Source organism: Penicillium odoratum (genome assembly GCF_028828045.1).
Source record: "Penicillium odoratum strain IBT 22623 chromosome Unknown utg000005l_segment0_segment0, whole genome shotgun sequence".
NCBI classification, from domain to species: Eukaryota; Fungi; Ascomycota; class Eurotiomycetes; order Eurotiales; family Aspergillaceae; genus Penicillium; species Penicillium odoratum.
The window spans coordinates 6,366,843-6,387,328 of NW_026643147.1; the positions used below are offsets into that span (position 1 = coordinate 6,366,843).

A 20,486-nucleotide genomic window follows, 5' to 3' on the forward strand; every position below is an offset into this window, starting at 1 on the left:
TTAAGACCATGAATGCCTTTCGCTAGTGTGCAGCTGGACGATACACTTGAGATCCACAGTACGGAGTTTCCCGTGCATAAAGAAGCATGGAGGCTTTTGTGTTTGTCATGCACAGGGTCTAGAACACCAAGGTCATGTAATCTGGGACAATCCTACGGATTACTACCTACACTTCTCCACGTGATCGGCAGAACACATTTACTCTTTTGGGATCTAGGAAACGATCTTACACAGGTTACCATCACCCAGTGATGTACTGAAGAAAACATTGCAAACCTTTATCCGATTCCAAGCCTTAGAGCTATATTCATCTGACTTACTATTTTGTTCCCCTGTGGTTGTTGCCTTCAATACCTACAGTCGAGCCCAGATGTCTGCTTATAGCGACACCCTTGGGGCTATCTTCTACGCTTGTCAAGGTGTCCCAAATGTCTATACCATGGAATACTTGGGTCTTGGTACAAACTTATCTCTCTACGAGTTGAGCCGTGTCAATGTAGATTACCATTTATACAGGTGAGCATAAATTCGCCAAATTCTTGACGAAAACTCCGATTAACGCTGAGTGACGTTTACGCTCCCACAACTAACTAATATGTTTTCTGTAAAACTTGGTGAACCTGCCCCACTTTACCTGTGAGCGCCCTTGCTGGGAAAACCCCAAAGATCTCAAAAACTCCGAAAACTCCGGTGGTCTCAGGATTTGATTGAGGGTTCCCTAGCATTAGTTGAGCTGTTTCAAAGATGATAATTTGACTGGTGACGTGACTCAAACTCGAAGGTCCGGACTCCGGAGACCAGATACGTTGACAGTTCAAAGATTGAGAGTGAGTTCAGTTGGCGCGCGAAAGTAATTGAATGAACTGGGCAACGACATCAAATTGTTCAAGTCTCACTGTGGAGAACTGTGTAGTTCGTCAAACAAAAAAATTCTGGTTTTCTTTACTGACCCAGTTCCATAGGGCTTAGACCCAAACTATTTTGGTGTGTACTGAGCCACAACCTTACCTCACAGCCCCGCCACACTTCCCCAAATTCACGTCACAGGAAACCGATAAAGGAACTGTTGGCGCTGATCCATTCAGACTCGCTAGAAGTCTCCCTCCTTTTCTGGGTTTCTTTTTCCTTACAAAACACTGCTCCATTCCTACCAGGCAGCAACATTTACCAAGCGCCCCCATTTGCACTATCCAAGCTCTAATTCTTGGCGTGTCAACACGCGCCTTTATAACCGTGACACTCGGACTCCACCCTCAGCCCGACCCTCAGAGCCACACCTCCCACCTGCCACCTGTGCTCACGCGAACCTTGATACCTACCTACGTCTTACCAATATTCCAATAAATATGGCGGACCTAAAGAAAGTCGTTCCCCTCGTTCTTCTCCTCCTCTTTGTCGCCATCCTCGCTGCTGTGGGGTTCGCCGTCTATAGCGTCCTCCAGGATGTCAAGAAGAACACGCGCGCAGAGATGGAGCGCAAAAATGTTGTGCTTTCAAAGGATGGAATGAAGGTCAATATGAAGGAGATCGACGACGAGAATTATAAAGATCGAACTCAAAGGTGCGTTACGCAACCTCTTTCCCTATACGCGAGACCCTGTTATGTGGAGATGGCGGCTTTCTTTTCCCCTTGTGTCTTTCCCGGAGTCACTTCAATCTAGATTTGGACTGTGGCTGACTTTCTTGCATTACACAGCGTTCTCTATAATATGTGGAACCACACCTCCTTCCCAGCATACAAGAGTCGACTGTGGAATATGACGGGCACCTCAACCTCGAAGAGTGAAGGTGGTGCTGAAAAGCGCAGATCGTACGTGTCTCCCTTATTGAATTCTCTTTCCTCCGAGAAGTCAAGAGATATATCTAACACACTTTGTTATATTCTAGGCGTTCGAAGTAAACATCACACAGTTTTTGATTGTGTGCCGATCTTGCAACACATAGAATCCGCAGAAAATACCCAGTTAGGGCTCTCTTCTTCGATCTGCACCTTTCTGCCTTGCGTGCATATAGCGTGGCATTTGTCGTGTTCAGATTAGCAGTTTTATATCTGAACCTACAGGCTCAGGCTACTCTTTCTTTCTCATTGTACTTCCATTTCATTTCTGGTTGCGGTTCGCGATTTCTGTTGACACGACTTTGTGGTTCTTGGGAATCACATCATGATGTACGATAATGCCTTTATACCCCGGGATCCTGAGCCACGACCCCTTACCTCAGGATATGGCCTAGATTGGGATCTTGCGATAACACTCCCATTGACTTGACCTGATCTCCATTCTTCTATTTATGATTTGATGTGAACAAGACTCCTCTTTCTCAAGTAATCCATTTTATATTATCCGACAACTCAGGATATACCTATCTATATGCACCCAGACGTCGGGAGGCCTTATCCGAAGTATTATGAAATACAAGATCCCTCACATATCAGCATAGTAGCTGTAGTCCTGGTTCAGGAGATAAAATGACTCCGGCTCTGGCTCTCCAGCTCCACCGTACCATCTAGGGGTGGTGAGTTTCTCTGGCGTATCGGTGCGAAGCGTATTCGTGAAGACCGACTCAAAAGTCTTAGCCCACTGCACACGGTTGTTCAGACCTTCCAACTCCCATAGTTCCTGCAGGAAATGCAGAATAGAGCTGTGAGTGTAAGCGGAGTTGCTGGCGTACATAGTGCCCTGGTCGTGGATGAGAGTATTTGCGGTGAGGTATGGCGAGATGAGGAAGGCGGGAACGCTATGAACCCCATTAGCATTCGAATCTAGTACATCAGAGGGAGACAACATACCGAACTCCCAGACGGGTAAAGTCATAGGTAACCTGGTGGCCATCAGAGGTGCCGTTATAAGAGATGCCGTCTTTGGGTTGGGGCACGTTCATGGGCGGGGGAACGTGATCCGCAAAACCACCGTGCTCATCAAAGTTGATGATCAGCAGACTGTCAGGTTAGAATTAGTGTCACTAGTGTCTGTTCAGGAAAGAGCACTCACGCATTGTCCCAGTACTTGGAGCCACGAAGGGCGTCGTACAAGTGCTTGATCATCTGCTCGCCAGAGGACATAGGGCTAGTCGGGTGCATCGAGTCGATGGTGCAGCATTCTGGGTTGATGTAAGAGAAAGTAGGTAAGGTTCCCTCTTCAAGATCGGTGTAGAACTCGCTGGCATGAACAAGGCGGTCCATGGCATTGTCTTGAACCCACTGCGAGGGAATCAGCATTTGGAAGCACAATTTCAGCTATCTGCAGACTAACCTTGTACATGAATGCATCGATGATGTCGGTCTCATAGTACTTTAGATCAAATAATTAGTCTCTATGGGAACATCATGACTTCATCACAACGTACGTTCTTCCAGGTAATGTTCTTGTCGGTGAGGGACTCGAAGATTGATGTGGCACATGTAGTTCCTGTCACATTATTCCAGAATCCGGACGCCTGGTTGGTGTTGTCGACAAAGCCACAGGACGATCCTGAGGTTGCAAACTGGCGGTTGACATCAGTTGGGCCAGGGTGCTCGGCGAACTATATCTCAAATGTCAGCACTGTTTCTTGCGGCTTTCTCTCCACACAACAAAACCTACGTAAGAATCAAAGAATGCAAAGTTCTTTGCCAACTCCGCCAGAAGAGCAGTCTTCTTCTCGTCATACGCCTGGATGACAAAGGCAGCATCACCAGGGGTTTCACTGTACTTCTCCGATTGGCGCTCAACAAAGCCGCTCATGTCAGGCACATCGTCCTTGGTTGGATTCCACTTGCGAAAGATCTCATAGCTGACACCGGCAAAGTTATGATCCGGGTCCTTCAGCGGCACCTCGGTCTCGTAGGGACCTGCACATATCTCTAATGGCTCTCCCCATACCGTCCAGTTGGAATTGGTGTACTCGTTGCAGAATGTGATGTTGCGTAGATTGTCGATATCCGGGTGGAAATCCCAGTAACCAGCAATGTTGTCGAAAGAGTGGTTCTCAAGCGTCAAATAAATAACGTGTTTAATCTATGATACGCTCAAATGGTGAGTGAGATACTCATGACCGTTGCATTGAACTGCTCTCACATTATTGCGAAGCTGGCTCCACACTTGACTGTTGTCCGTCGGACGAGCCGATGCCACTCCGATGAGGCCCGAGAGAGCAGCTGAAGCCCAGAATGACTTCATAATTGGGGTTGTCCTTTTTCAGTGGATTGAATTTGCAAAGAATGCTTCCAGGGTTCTCACAAAAATGAGATGAGGCGGGAGTATGAGCTGGAATGAGGAATGAGGAATTTATAGGGTGGAGATTGCGCACGCCAGTGACCCCGACTGAGGGCCCATCACTCATTCTTCTCAGGCTTCATTTCCAGTTTTTCCCGTGCCGGAGCCCCCCGTCCTTGTACAGATTTGAAAAGTGGACACACATTTTCTCTGTTCCAAGCAGCCAAGACCGAAGCTAGGAGACCACGAGGGCCAGGACGGACGCTAATTGCCTACACCAGCAGGAGCGTAGCCTAAGTCCTATCAAGAGCGGAGGAGTTAGCACAATCCACACGACTTGTGCAACTGATTCCCCATTCTTGTCAAAGTGGGGGGAAGTTGAAGCTAGCGTCCACCTGATAAGGATGCATTTGAGCTAGGAAGCGGGAGGAAATTAAAAGATAAACGAATGTAATTTCTTTTCGGTTCCTGGTGTGGATTTGTTCTGAAGATACTCCATGGAAGAATTCTTCAGAATGATATGCATGTTTACGGATATCCGATCGCGTGTACCTGCTGCGGGCGTGGCTTCTAGAGCCTATGGTCGCTTCGATGTAAAGTCCGTGTTTGAACGGAATGTCGAATGAGCAAAAGGAAAGTGGGTCGTCGCTGACCCACCGCTTACATTGTGGAGTATATGGTTGGTTGATAACAAACATATAAGCACCAACCGGATCCACTTTGATCCACTCCGGTCATTCAACTCACAGGATCTCCTCGAATCAGCGTTGCACGTGCCTGTTGTTGCATTTAGCCCCGGGGCCAATGTTGGACTTAGTACAGAAATTGCCAAGCACGTTTCAACGCGCAAGCCTGTGATGGGCTTAAGTCTCCGCACGAGAATTATTTCTCCAAGCGAGGCACACGCTCATTGTCCTTCTTAAGTCCGACGATCCCGATCCCTAGTTTTCCTCTTGTTTTCCCTGGCTAAAGTTCAAAAACAAATCCTATCCCTTGCTTGAGAATGTCCATCACTTCAATCAGCGGCCTAATGTCCCAATATTCTCCCTTGTCAGATCGGGGCTCATCCGTGGAAGATGAGAAAGAATCACACGTCCGACTGAATCAAGATGTGGAAGCTGGCGAAAAGCAGGCCACCGAAAAGAAAGCTCGCTGGATTGATGGCCGCACTGTCTCTGATGCCATTATTGGCCTGTCCGACGGCATGACAGTGCCTTTTGCCCTCACTGCAGGCCTGTCAGCGTTGGGTGATACTAAAGTCGTTGTTTTTGGTGGCATGGCCGAGCTCATCGCGGGTGCTATCTCGATGGGACTCGGTGGGTATCTAGGTGCCAAAAGCGAAGAGTATGTACCCCGCACGAAACATCAAGTCTCAGAAGTGGCCGGCAAATCACTCAATAAGTATGATCAAAAGATTAACATAACGCAGGGAGTCATACAAGGCGACACTTAAGGAAACACAAACACAAACTATGACCGACCCAGCTTCTGTCACTGGTACGATCTCCGAGATCTTCGAGCCCTACGAGCTACCATCCGAACTAGTCGCCCAACTCACCAACCATCTCGCCGCCTCGCCTCTGCTTCCTTCTTTCCTAATGAACTTCCACCACACACTGCCTGAGCCATCAGGCTCGCGCGCCGTTATTTGCGCATTAACCATTGCTTTGGGCTATTTCATTGGCGGCTTCGTGCCCCTTCTACCCTACTTCTTTGTCGGTCCACACGAGGCTTTCATTGCTCTCCGTTGGTCCATTGCTACCATGGTCGTCGCCCTCTTTATCTTTGGATACGGAAAAACCTGCTTCGTGAGCGGTTGGCGCGGTCGCCGCAACATCCGCAAAGGAGTGGTCGGCGGCTTCCAGATGGTTCTGGTCGGAGGTGTTGCGGCCGGCTCAGCTATGGGTCTTGTCAAGGCTTTCCAGATGCTGGCCGATGGTAAAACCGGGCACCCAGAACATTAATGACCTTAACATGATTTTGTATTACAACCTACCCATATCTTGATTCTTTCTGTTTCTGCGGCGTTGGTGGCATGGGCATTTTCGACAATATACGAAATGGGCGTTCGGGTTTCTCTGATTTTTATATTTTGCTGGCCCAGGTGGCCGGGGTAAAAATACCCTCAGTTAACAGCCTTTGCTGGGTTAAGTTATCTTACTTTATTCATTCATCATAATCAAGTTTTATTTAAACATTTGAACATATCTAATGTTACTGTGCAAGGACTTCCAAGTAATGATAGATGTACAAATGGACATGTCCTGTAGAGATTTTCTAGCACCAGTACTATAGTGCTACTTGATATCCTCCATTCATATGCTAATTGCCACCTGTCGAGCTGTAGCATCTATAGAATGCGTCATCCATAGAGATCGCAGGAGTTGAGGTGGTGGCAAAGTCGTGGGGGGCAATTCGCCGTCTTAGGTGATCCGGACAATAAGAGTCAAGTCTACACGAAGACCTATTTATACAATGTTCGGATACTGTTTTTCCGGCGGCAAATTTAACATCTGGAGGGATCAATAAACTCCATGAGATAAGCACCGGCGCTCAAAGTATACGATAACGTGAGGGTAAAGATATTGGGGCTGTGGGGGCTATTCAAAAGATGCCCCGTGGACCACTGCCCAATTATCGGGATACATGAACCAGAATCAATAGCTGACAGTACAGTATGTCGAGGTAGATTAAATGAAGCATTGGAGGTGGTGAATAATTATCTAGAAAGGTTGAGAAACATTGAATCTTCAAGACACCCGACATGGTGTCGGCTCAAGTCTAAACTCTATCATTTTCCTTTCCTTTCATGCATTTGGATTAATATGTCCTGCAGCCTCTGTGACAAAAAAAAATTGAGATCGTACCACTAACTAAAAGCTGCTGAGGGGTGGAATTGGATACTGGAGTGATATGGTTGACAATATCTAAGTAGTCTTCGAAAATATTAATTTCGTGGCCACAGGAGTGAAAGGCCATTATCTCTGGTTGGTTTAATGTGCTGAGAATATTGGTATCATCATGGGTAGCTATTCTCAAGTAATTGCTGATACTCTAACAGAGCCGCTGCATCGAACGATCGAGATGTGCGGTCCAGGCTATCGAGTAAATATGCAAGCAATCTCAGAATGAATCAAAGGCACCCGCTTCTCCCAAGGCAGGCACCTAGGCAGTTATTCCTTTTCAAATAAGGGCATTTATCATATCAGGCACCTGGGAGCTCGGGCCTCGGGTGATCTGATAAAAGAGCTACCCATTGGTTCCGATGTCTCACTGAACCTTCATTTGATAGTTCCCATGTCTGGACTGCGGCAGCTGTTCCATGGGTACACAATATTTGTTGCAATTACCACTTGCGCCTTTACAATTAGATCAGGACTTTTTATTCATTGCAAGACGTCCTATTAGATCGACTGAATATCAATATCGAATACAAGATCTTGTTCGGTTTTCAAAATCCGATGATTGCGTCATCGTGCATTCAGAACAGGAACCAGATCCTCCCTATGACTCCCAATGAAGTCAGCCAAAGGCGAGAAGACTTCGGTGGATTTGTACGGAGTAATGTAATTGAACCAATTTTCTTTTTCATAACGGTAAATAACAGAAATATGTAATAACAGCATAACATAGCCCATGTTGTATACCAAATGTGCGGCGGGTGGCCTGATGACACACCCGTTTAATTTACACAACTAGGATCTACGATGTCCCCTTGCCGATCATACGATAAGACACTGAGCTGTTGGCTGTCGCTACTTACAGGGCTGATTATGCAATGCTGAAACTAGCCAGGAATCCTGGCTGTGCTATGCCAAGCATGGAGTTGTGCTGCCGTAAGGGGGCTTGGACAGAAGCCCACAGTAGCCAGGTAATGAGGCTCGAGTACTCCGTACAGTCAGAAGAATGTGAAGTGTTCCAATACGAAGCAACTCAATAAAGCGCAAACCTAAAGTCAGAAATAGAAAGTTAGTCATGGCCAAGCTCCATCGTGGTTTGTAATTTGTACATGTGTAAGCCGCCCTCGCCTCGGCCCCAGCCCCCAACCCAAACCCAGTAATCTACACTTTCAACGGTTTCTGCATGTTGGCTTACCTCACACGTGTCCCCACAGTATGTGGCGCAGACACGTCTTTTTCGTACACATCACCAAGCCAAGTGAGGGACCAGCGTTGCTGTATCCACATTTTTCCAGGCAACCACTTGAGGTTGATCGATATGGTGAAAAAAGCGAATACGATCTTACCTACACAGCCGGTACTGGTTAGTAACGTGCTGTCATGAATACTGATTCTCAAATAATGTGAATATTTCAAGGGTGACGGAACGGTATGACTTGACTTAAGCGCCACGGGTCGTGAGGCTGATTAGCATTGCTTTGTGATTGGCCTCAGCCGCGCGAAGTTGAGATCTGAAACGTGGATTATTAACTTGTCAACCTTCCTTTGAGTGATTGACCCTATAGAAGACACCGGAAAATGCCATTTTTTGGTTCCTCAAAATTTACGGGATTTGACGTTCTTTCTTGACATGTCGGGGCCACGGTGAGGTCTATCACTTATGAAATACCAAAATCGAGTGGTAGTTTGTAGGTAGGTGCTAGTCCCTGATCTTCCAACGTCTGACTGGATTTCTAAAAGGGATTCAATGGATAAAACTCTCAGTAAATTTCCGTGGATCCTCAACTCAATCCAGCATCCGCCTAAACGTCCGCCGCTTCACAGAGCAGCGTTCATGTAGTACGTATCGGCATTGATGAATTTTGGGACTAGTTTAAAAGAACTCATTCTCATTCATCAGTGCATATCATTTTGATCTAGAAACAACGGTTATTGTTGAAATTGAAGAAGTATCCAGTCCCGGTCAAGGCACGACCTCCAGACACCATAGTCGTCATAGTTCTGCTCAGCTGCTCTTTGCTCTACCCCGTTTGGTTCTAGTGGTAAACCAAAAATTTCAAGGGTAAGTCACCATGAGTATCAGCTATTTTGGAGATTTTGACTAACTCGAAAGGGATAAAAGCCATCGAGCATAGACCAAGAGACTGCGAGGCTCCCTATCTCGAACCGCAGCTTTTATACCTACCTACCGGCAGTGTCTTTTGCATTAAATGTCAGCGCCATCACCCGTCCAACACGTGTTGATGCTTCACAATTGTCTGTCTACTCCGTACTCGAGTACATGGCTATGAAGCACTAAGATAACTCGATTCCGAAAATGAAGCTGCATATCGCAAAATTGGCATTACAGGTCGCCTTGTCCGGACGGAGCTTTGGCCCCCTTGAAGTGATTATGATTGGCCATAGTTGCGCGACTTTGGAATCCTGAAACTGGGGGCGACAAACTAGGCCATGATCGGCTTCAAGATATCCAGCTCCCGTGTTTAGTGAAAGTTTGTGGGAAATTGGATTATTTAGTGTATTCCGGAGTTTTAAAAAACCACGTTTGTTTCAGCTGATTAATTGATAATAATAAACACAGGTCTAGACACAACTGAGACACTTAATTCGGTAGGTAGTGAGAGCTGCACATCTTAATTTACGCGCTGGGTCCAGTACAAAACCAGAAGTGATAGTTTGGAGTAGTGCAGAGTTTGCCCGGAGTTTTTATGAATTGTAACCACTCATCTGTCGTGCCTAGCCTTAAGCTGTCCTTGGATAGGGTTTAGAAGCTGTCAAACAACGCCAGCACCTGCTCTACTGAACCTTAGCAAACAATAAAGCCACACTTTCTCCACAACAATCACCGCAGGTATCGATACCTCATAGAATGCTCCATCGAATACCAGTCCCGATTCTTCCAAGGTTAGACATGGCCGTGTTGTTTAATATCTAGCTCGCTTGAAATCACCAATGAATAACAAATCCTGAGTAATACGGTTGAATCGGATATGGGCGTACAACAGTGGGCTAAGCGAAATTGGGCATGAGGATCTAAAGCCTCCCGTTGGATAGTACATTTGAACGACGGGGCCGCGGAAGGGGAGGGTGGGCCAATCGGTCTGCTGCAATGGATCTTATATTGAAAATTTGCGTCTCAACCAATACTTGTAATGGTACCTGGGCTCACTGTATTGTAACGATCTGTTTTGGGGTTAGGCTCAACTTTTGGCCCTTTCGGTCTTCTTCCAAGGTTGACTTGTGATTTGACCCTTTTTTACTTTTTTTAAACCTTTTTTTTCCTTAATGTTTTTGTTACTGACCTTGTACTCCGTATACGATCTTGAACTCCCTAGGTTTAGTGCTAGTAGATAGTAGAGGTGGACATGGTTAAGATCTCTGAACCGTGATTAGGAAGAAAAATATATAGATTTTTATTCGGCCCCATTTAACAGAAATTTCAAAGCTATCGGATGCTAATCTTCATAATCTCCGTTGTGATCTCTCATGCATCAGCCTCTCGGCCCCCTAAAACTCCGTTCCGTCACATCCGCCCGGCACAGTCGGGATGATCTCGTATCCGTACTGTCTGCCATATTCAATGAGCAGAATTGGGATAATTTGAAGAGTAACATTTGAATTATGTACAATAAAAAAACATCATAGCTTTAATGGTTTAAAGAGTAGCATAGGCTTGGAACCAAAAACCCCCAAACCGGACATGGTTACAATAGGGGCCGAGAACTAGTGACGCCATGGACTTTTCATCTATGCCAAACTTGGAAACCTTTGTAATACAAATACCGAAATTTACGGAAATCTTGCCAATCTCTTCCCCTTCATAATCCTTACCTATCCCCCTCTCATTTCTCTTTCTTGTTTGCTCTTTATCCTTTTTAGGGCTCGGCGCCTTACTTCAATCCGGTCACCTCGAACTCTCTCATCCCATGCCGGTCGGTCCACGCTGATTCCCTACCGAACGCTCTTGCGAATTCCTTCCGTCTCATCCCGCGGCATCCCTCGAACCCTTATTGCCCCCCTTCTACATTCGAGTGATTCCAAAGTCTCCCAGAGGGGGCTCACGCCGCGAAGATGTCCACCTTTCCGTCATGGAAGGATCGCACGCAGAATCAGTTCGGCAAACTTCAGATTCAAGTGCCATGGCGCTCATTCAAGCTCCTGGTGCCACATCGCATGCGCCGCAAGATTCGCTCAAAGCTTCGGAGTCGCTTATCGCCAACTTCGTCTATCTCGACATTGCAGACGTCGTTCTCACCCTTCGATACTCTCCGCTCGCTCCAGTCGCATCGATGGACCGTCTATGATTTCCAGTACCTACTGCTGCTGATCATCGGCATCTTCTCCCTGACCGTCATGCAATCCCCGGGTCCACTTGGCAAGACCGCCATCTCGAGCCTTCTCCTGTTCTCACTACTCATGCCCATCACACGGCAATTCTTTCTGCCTTTCTTGCCCATTGCTGGATGGCTCATCTTCTTCTACGCTTGCCAGTATGTCTATCTCGGCTTTGATGTTCGCCCCACGTGACGTTATCATTGCGCGTCTCGGCGGTCACCCCGTTGAATTTCGCCTCAATCACGAGAGAAAAGAGCTAACAAATGCGTTCATAGGTTCGTCCCGAGCGACTGGAGACCCGCAATCTGGGTCCGAGTTCTACCAGCCATGGAGAACATCCTATACGGTGCCAACATCAGCAACATCCTCTCGGCCCACCAGAACGTGGTGTTGGATATTTTGGCGTGGATTCCCTACGGCCTCTGCCATTATGGCGCGCCATTCGTCGTCTCCATAATCCTGTTCATCTTCGGTCCTCCGGGCACCACTCCGCTCTTCGCCCGGACTCTCGGCTACATCAGCATGGTCGCTGTCACCGTTCAGTTGGTGTTCCCGTGCTCACCGCCATGGTATGAGAATTTGTACGGTCTCGCTCCCGCAGACTACTCGATGCAGGGAAACCCCGCCGGTCTGGCTCGCATCGACAAATTGCTCGGTATCGACCTTTACACCTCTGGGTTCAAGCAGTCCCCGGTTGTGTTCGGTGCTTTCCCCTCACTACACGCTGCAGATTCGACCCTCGCGGCTCTGTGCATGAGCCACGTCTTCCCTCGGCTGAAGTTCCTCTGGGTCACATATACCCTCTGGATGTGGTGGGCTACCATGTATCTTTCTCACCACTATGCGGTTGACCTGGTCTGTGGTGGTCTGCTTGCCACTGTGGCCTTCTACTTTGCCAAGACTCGCTTCCTCCCTCGCGTCCAGCTCGACAAGATGTTCCGCTGGGACTACGATTATGTGGAAATTGGCGACTCCTCGCATGAGTTTGGTTACGACCTAGCTAGCCTCGACGGTGACTTCAACCTGGACAGCGATGAGTGGACCGTTGGATCTTCTTCATCGGTCTCCTCTGGCTCCCTCAGCCCCGTCGATGACCACTACACCTGGGAAAGCGAAACCCTCACCTCCAATCACGACATTGAAGCTGGTCGCTAATTCGGGTGGTATGCACATACCCTGTTCGACCTGTTGATTATTGCATTTATTTTTGAAACGGCGTTCTACTTTTCACGATCATGTTTGGACCACTATCTGCATTGCACCATTTTCGACACCTAAAGGTTTTTAATCCTATTGGAAACCTCCGGTTCGTGCGGCACCCAACCCGCCTTGAGCTGAAGGCTATCTACCTTCTGGCTGTACATGCCTCGTCACTCCCGAGTGACAACCTCCGTCTATAATACTAATTCCGGTGACAGGCCTTACCTGGGTCTTTTTGCGTCTCCCGCAATTGTCACTGTTTGGAAACATTCGCTTGTACAGACTCAATCGCCTCTATTGAGACGATTTGCCCTTCTATTCTTTTCTGACCCATGTCTTTCGCTACGATTTCTTGCACGGGCCACCCTTTGCTTCTCGGCCCGTGCACTTGCACAAACGTTTTTATCATTCGTGTCGATCGCTTATGACCGGCGTCTCGGGAAACGATTTTTTATGGAACAAAAAAAGTTTCGGCGCCTCTTGCTTGCACTACACTCGCTGTGCATAAAACTTTGGATATTTTTTGATTGCTTTTGATGACATTTTCATTACATCGGCACATAGAAAGAGAAGGGTTGCAACTTGGACCGTGGAATCGGTCTAACCTTCGTTTTGGTGCCTTCGCCGCTGGCAGGTGAAACCCGGCGTCGGCATCGGGTGATTCCTGAAGAATCTTCCCTGGGAACATCAAGTGGCCACCGACTGATAAGGAACCTTCGCGGGTGTACTTGCAGCACGGACCACTGCGGCGGACTGCGGGAGGAGAGTGAGATTCGACGGAGCTCGTCTCTCCATCCCTAATCTTGCCGGTATCTTCGCTTCTGGCTATGAATGAGGCACGCGATCCAACTGGGCTGGCATGGCTTGCATCCACCTAACACCTAATATCTCTGTGACCTCTCTTCCCTTATCAAAGGGCGTGGTGCACATGTACGATCGGCCGGATTGGGGACGATCGTGTTGGATTATCGTTAGCATTATTCTCTATCCACTAGATGAAGTTATGAAGAATTGTACATTATTATTATCCCACACCGCACCTGACCTTGAATTGTAAACCTTGCTCAAATACGGAATACTCCGTACATAGTAAATACACCATTAACTTTCCTACCCAATACCCAAAATTCCACTGAAAAAAAAAACCAATACTGCAAGTCAGTACCATCATGCAGCCCGTAACCGTATCCCATCCCTTCGCCTCCAGACTCCACTAAGACCACTGATTTGGTTCAGTGCAGATCACTCAACCCTCGCAAGTTTTCTCGCCCCCGCTTTCGCATCACGCAGATCACCTATCGTGCCTTATTGTGAGTGGCTCTTGCACTCCCTCGTCGATCCAACGGACAAAATCCTCATGCGCGCTTCCGAGGCTGGGCAAGGAGGGGCATGTCTCAAATTCGGGTGCATAGAAATACATCATATGATAATCGTAGTAGCATACCAGGCAATTTGGTGAAGGCTGACGGGAGATACTGCAGCCCTCATCCCTAGCTTCTGGTGATGTACATACTGGTCATTGAAGAATCTCCTCGTATTCAGAGCTGGATGCGTTACTGGAAACGATCGGTACCAGAACGGATGCTCTGGGTCTGTGGCTCATGTGATTTAGTCTGTCTATAGACTCTATACTGGTATTGTAAGCTTCTACCAATTGGATCGCGGATTGAATAATTATGATATCACCTCTAGAGTATAATATTCAGTGCTTGAGCTTGTTCCAGGGTACCCTGAGCCACTTTCCCCTGTTTGATTCAAGCTGTCATTTGAGTTATCTGGGTTTAACTGGTTATCTCATGTCCAGGAAACTGTACCCTTTACCATCCCTCTTTTTACCACCTCGGTACATCTGCACTGGAATCAATCAAGAACCTTAACAGCCGACGATAGATTTATAATACGAGGAACCTTAAAAAGGAACGAGGGTCTAGTTAACTTGCCGTGTCATGGTACACAAAGTCTGTCCACGGGTATAGTACGCCCTGTGGGGCTGGGTCGGCGATAATCTAATGCTGCATCTTAAAGCCGGCAACCCATTCAGTTTTCGTATTACAATTGAGATGGGCGGCTTGTCGGATTCAGATAAAGGTCATGTGGGTGCTTTCGATAGTCTCCTGCAGCTTACTTGAGCTCCGATCTGCATCTATCGTACCACTATCTATGTATGACAACGTACCATATAGCCCCAAATGACATGTGCATGCCCGAGTGGGATTAACGGATCTGCATGTGCACATCAACTGAAAAGAGCAGATCGTAAATTAACAGGCTTCTGCCCATATGAAATTTCAAGTTTAAAATTCTATTTATCATCAAAAATCTTTACACGTTCCGCGTACTCGCGGATGTTGGACACATATGTTTCCTCGATATCGTCGCCTTTACCTCCCGCTACGCGGAGGATAAGGTCGTTCAAAGAGGCACGGCCAAGAATATCGACATGATCGCCTAGTTTATATAGTTAGCGTCAAATGATATAATGATTTAAAACTTGTGAACATACCAGTGTTAGGTCCGCCACGTGGTGAGAAGCGGTCCGGTTCGTGTGGCATCTCAAAGACCTTGATCTTTGAGCCGGCTGGGTTATACCGTTTGATGCGCCAGCCCTTGGCACACATATAGCCCGTGCTAAGTAGATTCACCGTGCCATCGCCCTCACCCATGTTGACGCCATGGTCAACGTTTTCGTCCAGGGTGACGGTGGTATCGATGCTGACGTTGAGGTTTACTAGCGGATCGGTCTCCTCCTGGTACCAGTAGCTGCGCTCAGTAGGCTTGCCCACGCCGTAGAAGCAGTAGATCTTCATATCGGGGGCATAGGGTAGACGAGTCTCAAGTGGGTTGAGCCATGTACGTGGGTCTTTCTCGTTGGCCTCAACTTCGGCTGCGGTATGCGCGACTCCGTGCGAGTAGCTCCCCAGTACCTGATTGCGGTACCAGTCCTCACTTTGGTCAAGAAGGTACTGCAGACTTTCAGGAGCAGTGAGGTTGCGCCGCGTCCAAGATGAGTTGGTCTCGCGGAAGTTCAGTAAATTGCCAAAACTCATCGCCTGGCCTGGCTGATCATCCGGTGCCCATGTTGCATTTCCCCACACAGCTTCGCCGCCCTTGGGCAACATGCTGGAGATGCCTGGCATGGCACGGAAGATCTCAGCTCGCTCTTCTTTGGAAAGAAATTTTTCAAGTCCGTAGACGGCAAAGGCGTTCAGTTGCGCTGTGTCGCGCATCTCTCCTGAAAGTACAGCCGTCAAGCCTTTGACGGCACCAAGCATACATCCGCTGATATTGATCCAGGAATCAACGTGCTTATTCACCCAGTCCTTGCCCCCCTTGCCATGGTCTTCGCTCTCTACCCACTTGAAGAAGTATAGCACGACCTGTGACCCCATGCTGTGCGATGTCAGAGTGATCTTCTCTCCTTGCGTTTCGACCGCAGTCTCAATATAAGACTTGAGCCGACTGAAGTAATTATCACGAACTTCCAAGTTCGGATAGGATAGTCGCCAGTCGTATGCAGCTGTAAAGGCATTTGTCGGATCATAGCCGATTGTTGCCAGGTTTTCCAAGATCTTATTCCATATCCAGTATCCTGTGATAAAGAAGTCGGTCGCATCGAAGCCCTGCGCTGCACGTAACTTGATACCGGGCGGATCCAAGCCAGTCTCCCGATCAAGCATGACGTGATTCTTCCACTCTGCCTTGTCCATAACCAGCGCCCGCATCATGCTCCAACTGCCCCATAATCTCCGACGGAAGTATTGACGCGAATTATCTCCAGTTCCCCAACTCTCGAGGCCCGTGGAAATAACCCCAGGGATCATCACGACAGGATGTTTAGCTTCGACGCCTTGTGCTTGGAGGTGGAGGCCGATCGCGAACGAATCATAATTGATGGCATCGCGTTCGTGTTGCTGTATTTCCTTGACTGATTAGCGGGTTTGGACGGATACTAAACAGTAAGCTGCAGAACATGGGAGCATAATACCGAAAACTCCCTCGCATCACGCATAATTCCTTGTGGGATGACATCAATTAAAGAATCGAGATTCAGTTCCAGCAGTGACTCTAAGCTGATAACCTCCTGCTGGTTCGCGAAGAACACCGCAATGAAGATGCCAAAGAGGCCGCCCAGCACGAAGATCAGCCCATTGCGACGCTTGCTCCGTCGCGGAGGTTGAATGACGAGCTGCTTAACCTTGGCACCATCGAATTCTGCACGAAGACGATCCTCCTCTGTTTGTGAATCGAGATCCCGTTTGTTGCCGTCGCGGGACGAGGTGTCGTCCTTGCCCGTGCGGCGGCGCAACATCATGACCGCTCAGAAAGAAAGAGGGCGAGGGCCGAGCCAAACCCAATTGATTGGAAGAAAGGAGCTTAGCCAGATGATAGATACAAGACGACAATCGGGAGCTTGGGAAGAGCAAGGAGAGAGAAAATCAAAAAGCGATGTATTGTTAACGGGATGATCGGCGTCACATGGTAATCAGTTGTGCTGTGGTTTCCGCCTTGTGATTCCTTGCTATCTCACTATCGCTTCCCCACCTCCCCCTCCACCACACCTTGAACGTTCAATGACTCCGGGATGAGCCAAGATGCCTCTCCACTCCGCTATGTGCGGTATGATAGTGCTCATGAAAATGAGTATGTCGCGGCAATGCGCCAGCTGATCTCCAAGGATCTCTCCGAGCCGTACAGCATCTACGTCTACCGTTATTTCCTTTACGAATGGGGCGACCTATGCTTTTTGGCAATGGACGACAAGAATGAGATGGTTGGAGTTGTGGTCTCGAAACTAGAGCCGCATCGCAGTGGTCCACTACGAGGGTATATCGCCATGCTGGCTGTGCGTGAGGAGTACCGGGGTAGAGGCATTGCGACAAAGCTAGTGCGCATGGCTATTGATGCAATGACTGAGCGGAATGCAGATGAGGTTTGTGGTGGTTATGAAAATTCAATTGCAATTCTTCGCTAACCGGCGTCATGCATAACAGATCGTCCTCGAGACCGAAATAACAAACACCGGGGCCATGAAGCTGTACGAACGACTTGGCTTCCTTCGCAGTAAGCGACTGCATCGATACTATTTGAATGGGAACTCTGCATATCGGCTGGTCTTATATTTGAAAGAAGGCGTTGGCTCGATTCGACCTCCCTTTGAATCCTACGTGCCACCTCCAATGGTGCCACCCCCAGTGATGGCAGACCCACCCGCTGCAATTACTGGACTTGCAGGGAATGGGAGCCCCTGGTGATGTGGCCCATCAAATTGGTGTCTGACACGCAGATTCCATGATGCGAAATGACCACAAAAGATAGATTTACACTTTTACATGAAACCGGCGTCTGGATTGAATATCAAGATATTCTCCTCTTATCATTTAGCCTTTAGGCAATGCAAAATATTCCCCATCGCTCCATTCTGCGTCGGTACTCAAACCATGGATAAGTCCCGCGTCCCAAGTACGTAAGGTTGTCCTTGGACAAACCATGCCTATTCGGGATGGCATATGGCCGACATTCGATTTAAAATGAACTCCCTCAACAGCTCTTTTAAGTTTTAATTATTATTTGTATCGCGTATCGCAAAGTAACACCATGAAAGATCAACAGCATACCAGGCTTCACAAGCTCAAGCAGGGAATGCAGCTTGTATTCGCAGCAGCCATCGACAGAACCGAGAGCAAGATTACGCCCCGGTGGCTACTAAGAATAGCCGATCGTCCCTTCTTTGATACATTGATCCCTGCAGAGAGCCGGACGATCGATGATGTTGGTAGTCTTTTTACCAATACCGGGAACATAGGACTTCGTTTTCTAGCCGAGGTCGACATCACAAGGAAGTGGATGAAATCTCGTCTGGAAATCAATCTTACCCGAACATTTGGTAATATTTTTCAGTTATTCCTTATTGATTGGGCACCGCTAACCCCGTGAAGAGAGACGGCTGGATTTCATTGACCTCTATGAGCTTAAAAATATGACCACCAGAAGAACCCGGCTCGATGTGCTTCTCAATCATGTATTTGAAAGGGTAAATAAAATGTTCAAGCTCTCACTTAAGCTTCAAACCAATCTCGAGTTCACCTATGGAGGTATTGCATACGGGAAAAAACAGAATGCCTATTACGGATTTCCCTATTATAGTCTGTGGTACGGACCCGTGTAGGATTTGTCCACAAATTTCGTCGTCGTGCATACGGACACACCAGCGTTTTACGACGAGGGAACTGTGCAGAAATATATGGGTAAGCATCCTGTTAGCATTTGCCTACTGTACGGTTTTTAACCTCGTATAGGTATGATTTACGCAGCGCGCAAACAATGCGGCAAGAAGAACTGTATAGTTTACGGACTTGCTACTGACTCAAATGAGTATTGGTTCTACCAAGTCGATAATGAAGGCTACGTGAGTATCCAAGGTTTCCAAGAACGATGTTCTTTCGAAACATACATTGATCAAAACTCGTCTAGTGGAGTCATACAGTTGTGAAGCCAATGGATGAGTACTTCTATGAAGATATCGCCGGTCTACTCGCCTCTATCCTACGGAAAGCCCATATTCTGTCGAAGGAGAGGGAAACCTCCAAAATGAAGCCAGTATCTCTCTTGCAGATTAGGAAGTTGCCCACGAGAACAAACATGAAAACTCCCTATGACGACTGATAGTTTTAACTCCGGGGTTGGTCACTTGGATCGATTGAACAGAATGTAGCCACGATTGTCCTACGCAGATGGAACAGATACATATGGATTAGAGTTTTCTGCTCAGAACTCTTCGTTGTCTGTGTCATTTTTGCTATGTTGTTGAGCCTGTTTAGTTACATCAATGCAAGAGTGGATTGTCCAAATTAATATATTTTATCAAGTTTGCGCGGCGCCCCCTACGTCATACAGATCAATTCTAACGGTTATAGATCTATACCCTCAGTTCGTAATTATCTTCAAAGCAAATTTCATTCCTTGACTTCCTAGCCTATTGACCCAGGCCATCCTCCTAAGCACCCTTCGTCTGGCCACCTCCAGACCTCATTTTCGCCCCAATGTCTCTCGATCCCGTTACCAGCGGCCTCGGCCGCATCCCAAAAGCCGAACCAACAAAACCCGTCAAAAACATCCCCAAACTAGACCGATCTGTGAAACAAGTTCACAAGCAAACAAAAGACCTTACCGACCCCATCGTCCCCGGCGAGTTTCCTCGCGATGAAGGAACCCCCCGTACCCAACACGAACCAACCCCCCCATCAACCTTCACCGGAATCTGGTCCAGCATCACCGACTGGTTCTCAAATCTAGTCCCATCTCAGATGGACCGATTCGAGTCCTTTATGAAATGGCTCGTGATGTACCTCATCCCACCGTCGAAACAGTCGCAGGCCTTTGACGCAGCGATGAAGAGACCTATTTCGTCGACGTTTCTTATATGTCAGTTGATTTGCTGTGGGGTGCCGTTGTTGGTGTTTTTCGCTGGGGTTTTCATTTTTGCGGCCGTTTCGTTGATTTTGTGGGCTCTATTGTCATTGTTGATTCTTGGACCGGTTTTGTTGGTTGCTAGTATGATGGGTGTGTCACTTTGGGGGTGGGGGTGGGTGCTTTATGGGTTGATTGGGTGGGTTGATCAGAAGTTTTTGGGGGGTATGATTAGTAGGTTCTGGCTTCCCAAGTTGGAAGCGCAGGCCGAGGAGGAGGGAGAGGGAGAGACAGAAGAGAAAAAGGAGGAGAAAAAGGATTGAGGAAAGCCGAAGGTCCCGAAGCCCTGAAGTTATCTGACCTGGTCGACGTTGTGAACGTGGTTTTATAATTGTAGGTTGTAACAAAATTCTGATTCTTCTAGCATAGTTGAATAAAGCATCATGTTGAT

General features: G+C 47.7%; 8 protein-coding genes across 8 annotated transcripts; 6 read left to right on the forward strand and 2 right to left on the reverse strand.

Annotated features, from left to right (window-relative positions):
* Positions 1-1,346: 1,346 nt before the first annotated feature.
* Positions 1,347-1,900, forward strand: N7520_007966 (uncharacterized protein; the record flags this gene model as incomplete). Its single annotated transcript, XM_057141900.1, has 3 exons — positions 1,347-1,561; positions 1,697-1,810; positions 1,888-1,900. 3 exons carry the CDS (start codon positions 1,347-1,349, stop codon positions 1,898-1,900), a joined length of 342 nt encoding a protein of 113 aa, XP_056995906.1.
* Positions 1,901-2,423: 523 nt separating this feature from the next.
* N7520_007967 (uncharacterized protein) lies at positions 2,424-4,157 on the reverse strand (the record flags this gene model as incomplete). The annotated part of the gene is made up of 7 exons (XM_057141901.1): positions 2,424-2,736; positions 2,789-2,938; positions 2,991-3,199; positions 3,252-3,290; positions 3,346-3,522; positions 3,582-3,995; positions 4,056-4,157. The coding sequence occupies 7 exons, from the start codon at positions 4,155-4,157 to the stop codon at positions 2,424-2,426; spliced, it is 1,404 nt and encodes a 467-aa protein (XP_056995907.1).
* Positions 4,158-5,196: 1,039 nt separating this feature from the next.
* On the forward strand, positions 5,197-6,157 carry N7520_007968 (VIT1/CCC1 transporter family protein; the record flags this gene model as incomplete). Its single annotated transcript, XM_057141902.1, has 2 exons — positions 5,197-5,537; positions 5,623-6,157. 2 exons carry the CDS (start codon positions 5,197-5,199, stop codon positions 6,155-6,157), a joined length of 876 nt encoding a protein of 291 aa, XP_056995908.1.
* Positions 6,158-11,164: 5,007 nt separating this feature from the next.
* Positions 11,165-12,583, forward strand: N7520_007969 (phosphatase PAP2 family protein; the record flags this gene model as incomplete). The annotated part of the gene is made up of 2 exons (XM_057141903.1): positions 11,165-11,583; positions 11,704-12,583. 2 exons carry the CDS (start codon positions 11,165-11,167, stop codon positions 12,581-12,583), a joined length of 1,299 nt encoding a protein of 432 aa, XP_056995909.1.
* Positions 12,584-14,930: 2,347 nt separating this feature from the next.
* On the reverse strand, positions 14,931-16,943 carry N7520_007970 (phospholipid:diacylglycerol acyltransferase; the record flags this gene model as incomplete). Its single annotated transcript, XM_057141904.1, has 3 exons — positions 14,931-15,076; positions 15,132-16,548; positions 16,614-16,943. Coding segments are annotated over 3 exons (1,893 nt in total), but the record flags the coding sequence as incomplete, so codon positions are not given.
* A 267-nt stretch (positions 16,944-17,210) lies between these two features.
* On the forward strand, positions 17,211-17,880 carry N7520_007971 (peptide alpha-N-acetyltransferase MAK3; the record flags this gene model as incomplete). Its single annotated transcript, XM_057141905.1, has 2 exons — positions 17,211-17,558; positions 17,620-17,880. The coding sequence occupies 2 exons, from the start codon at positions 17,211-17,213 to the stop codon at positions 17,878-17,880; spliced, it is 609 nt and encodes a 202-aa protein (XP_056995911.1).
* Positions 17,881-18,223: 343 nt separating this feature from the next.
* Positions 18,224-19,291, forward strand: N7520_007972 (uncharacterized protein; the record flags this gene model as incomplete). Its single annotated transcript, XM_057141906.1, has 5 exons — positions 18,224-18,512; positions 18,565-18,659; positions 18,795-18,873; positions 18,925-19,034; positions 19,100-19,291. 5 exons carry the CDS (start codon positions 18,224-18,226, stop codon positions 19,289-19,291), a joined length of 765 nt encoding a protein of 254 aa, XP_056995912.1.
* A 377-nt stretch (positions 19,292-19,668) lies between these two features.
* N7520_007973 (lipid droplet assembly factor 1) lies at positions 19,669-20,358 on the forward strand (the record flags this gene model as incomplete). Its single annotated transcript, XM_057141907.1, has 1 exon — positions 19,669-20,358. The coding sequence occupies one exon, from the start codon at positions 19,669-19,671 to the stop codon at positions 20,356-20,358; it is 690 nt and encodes a 229-aa protein (XP_056995913.1).
* Positions 20,359-20,486: the final 128 nt, after the last annotated feature.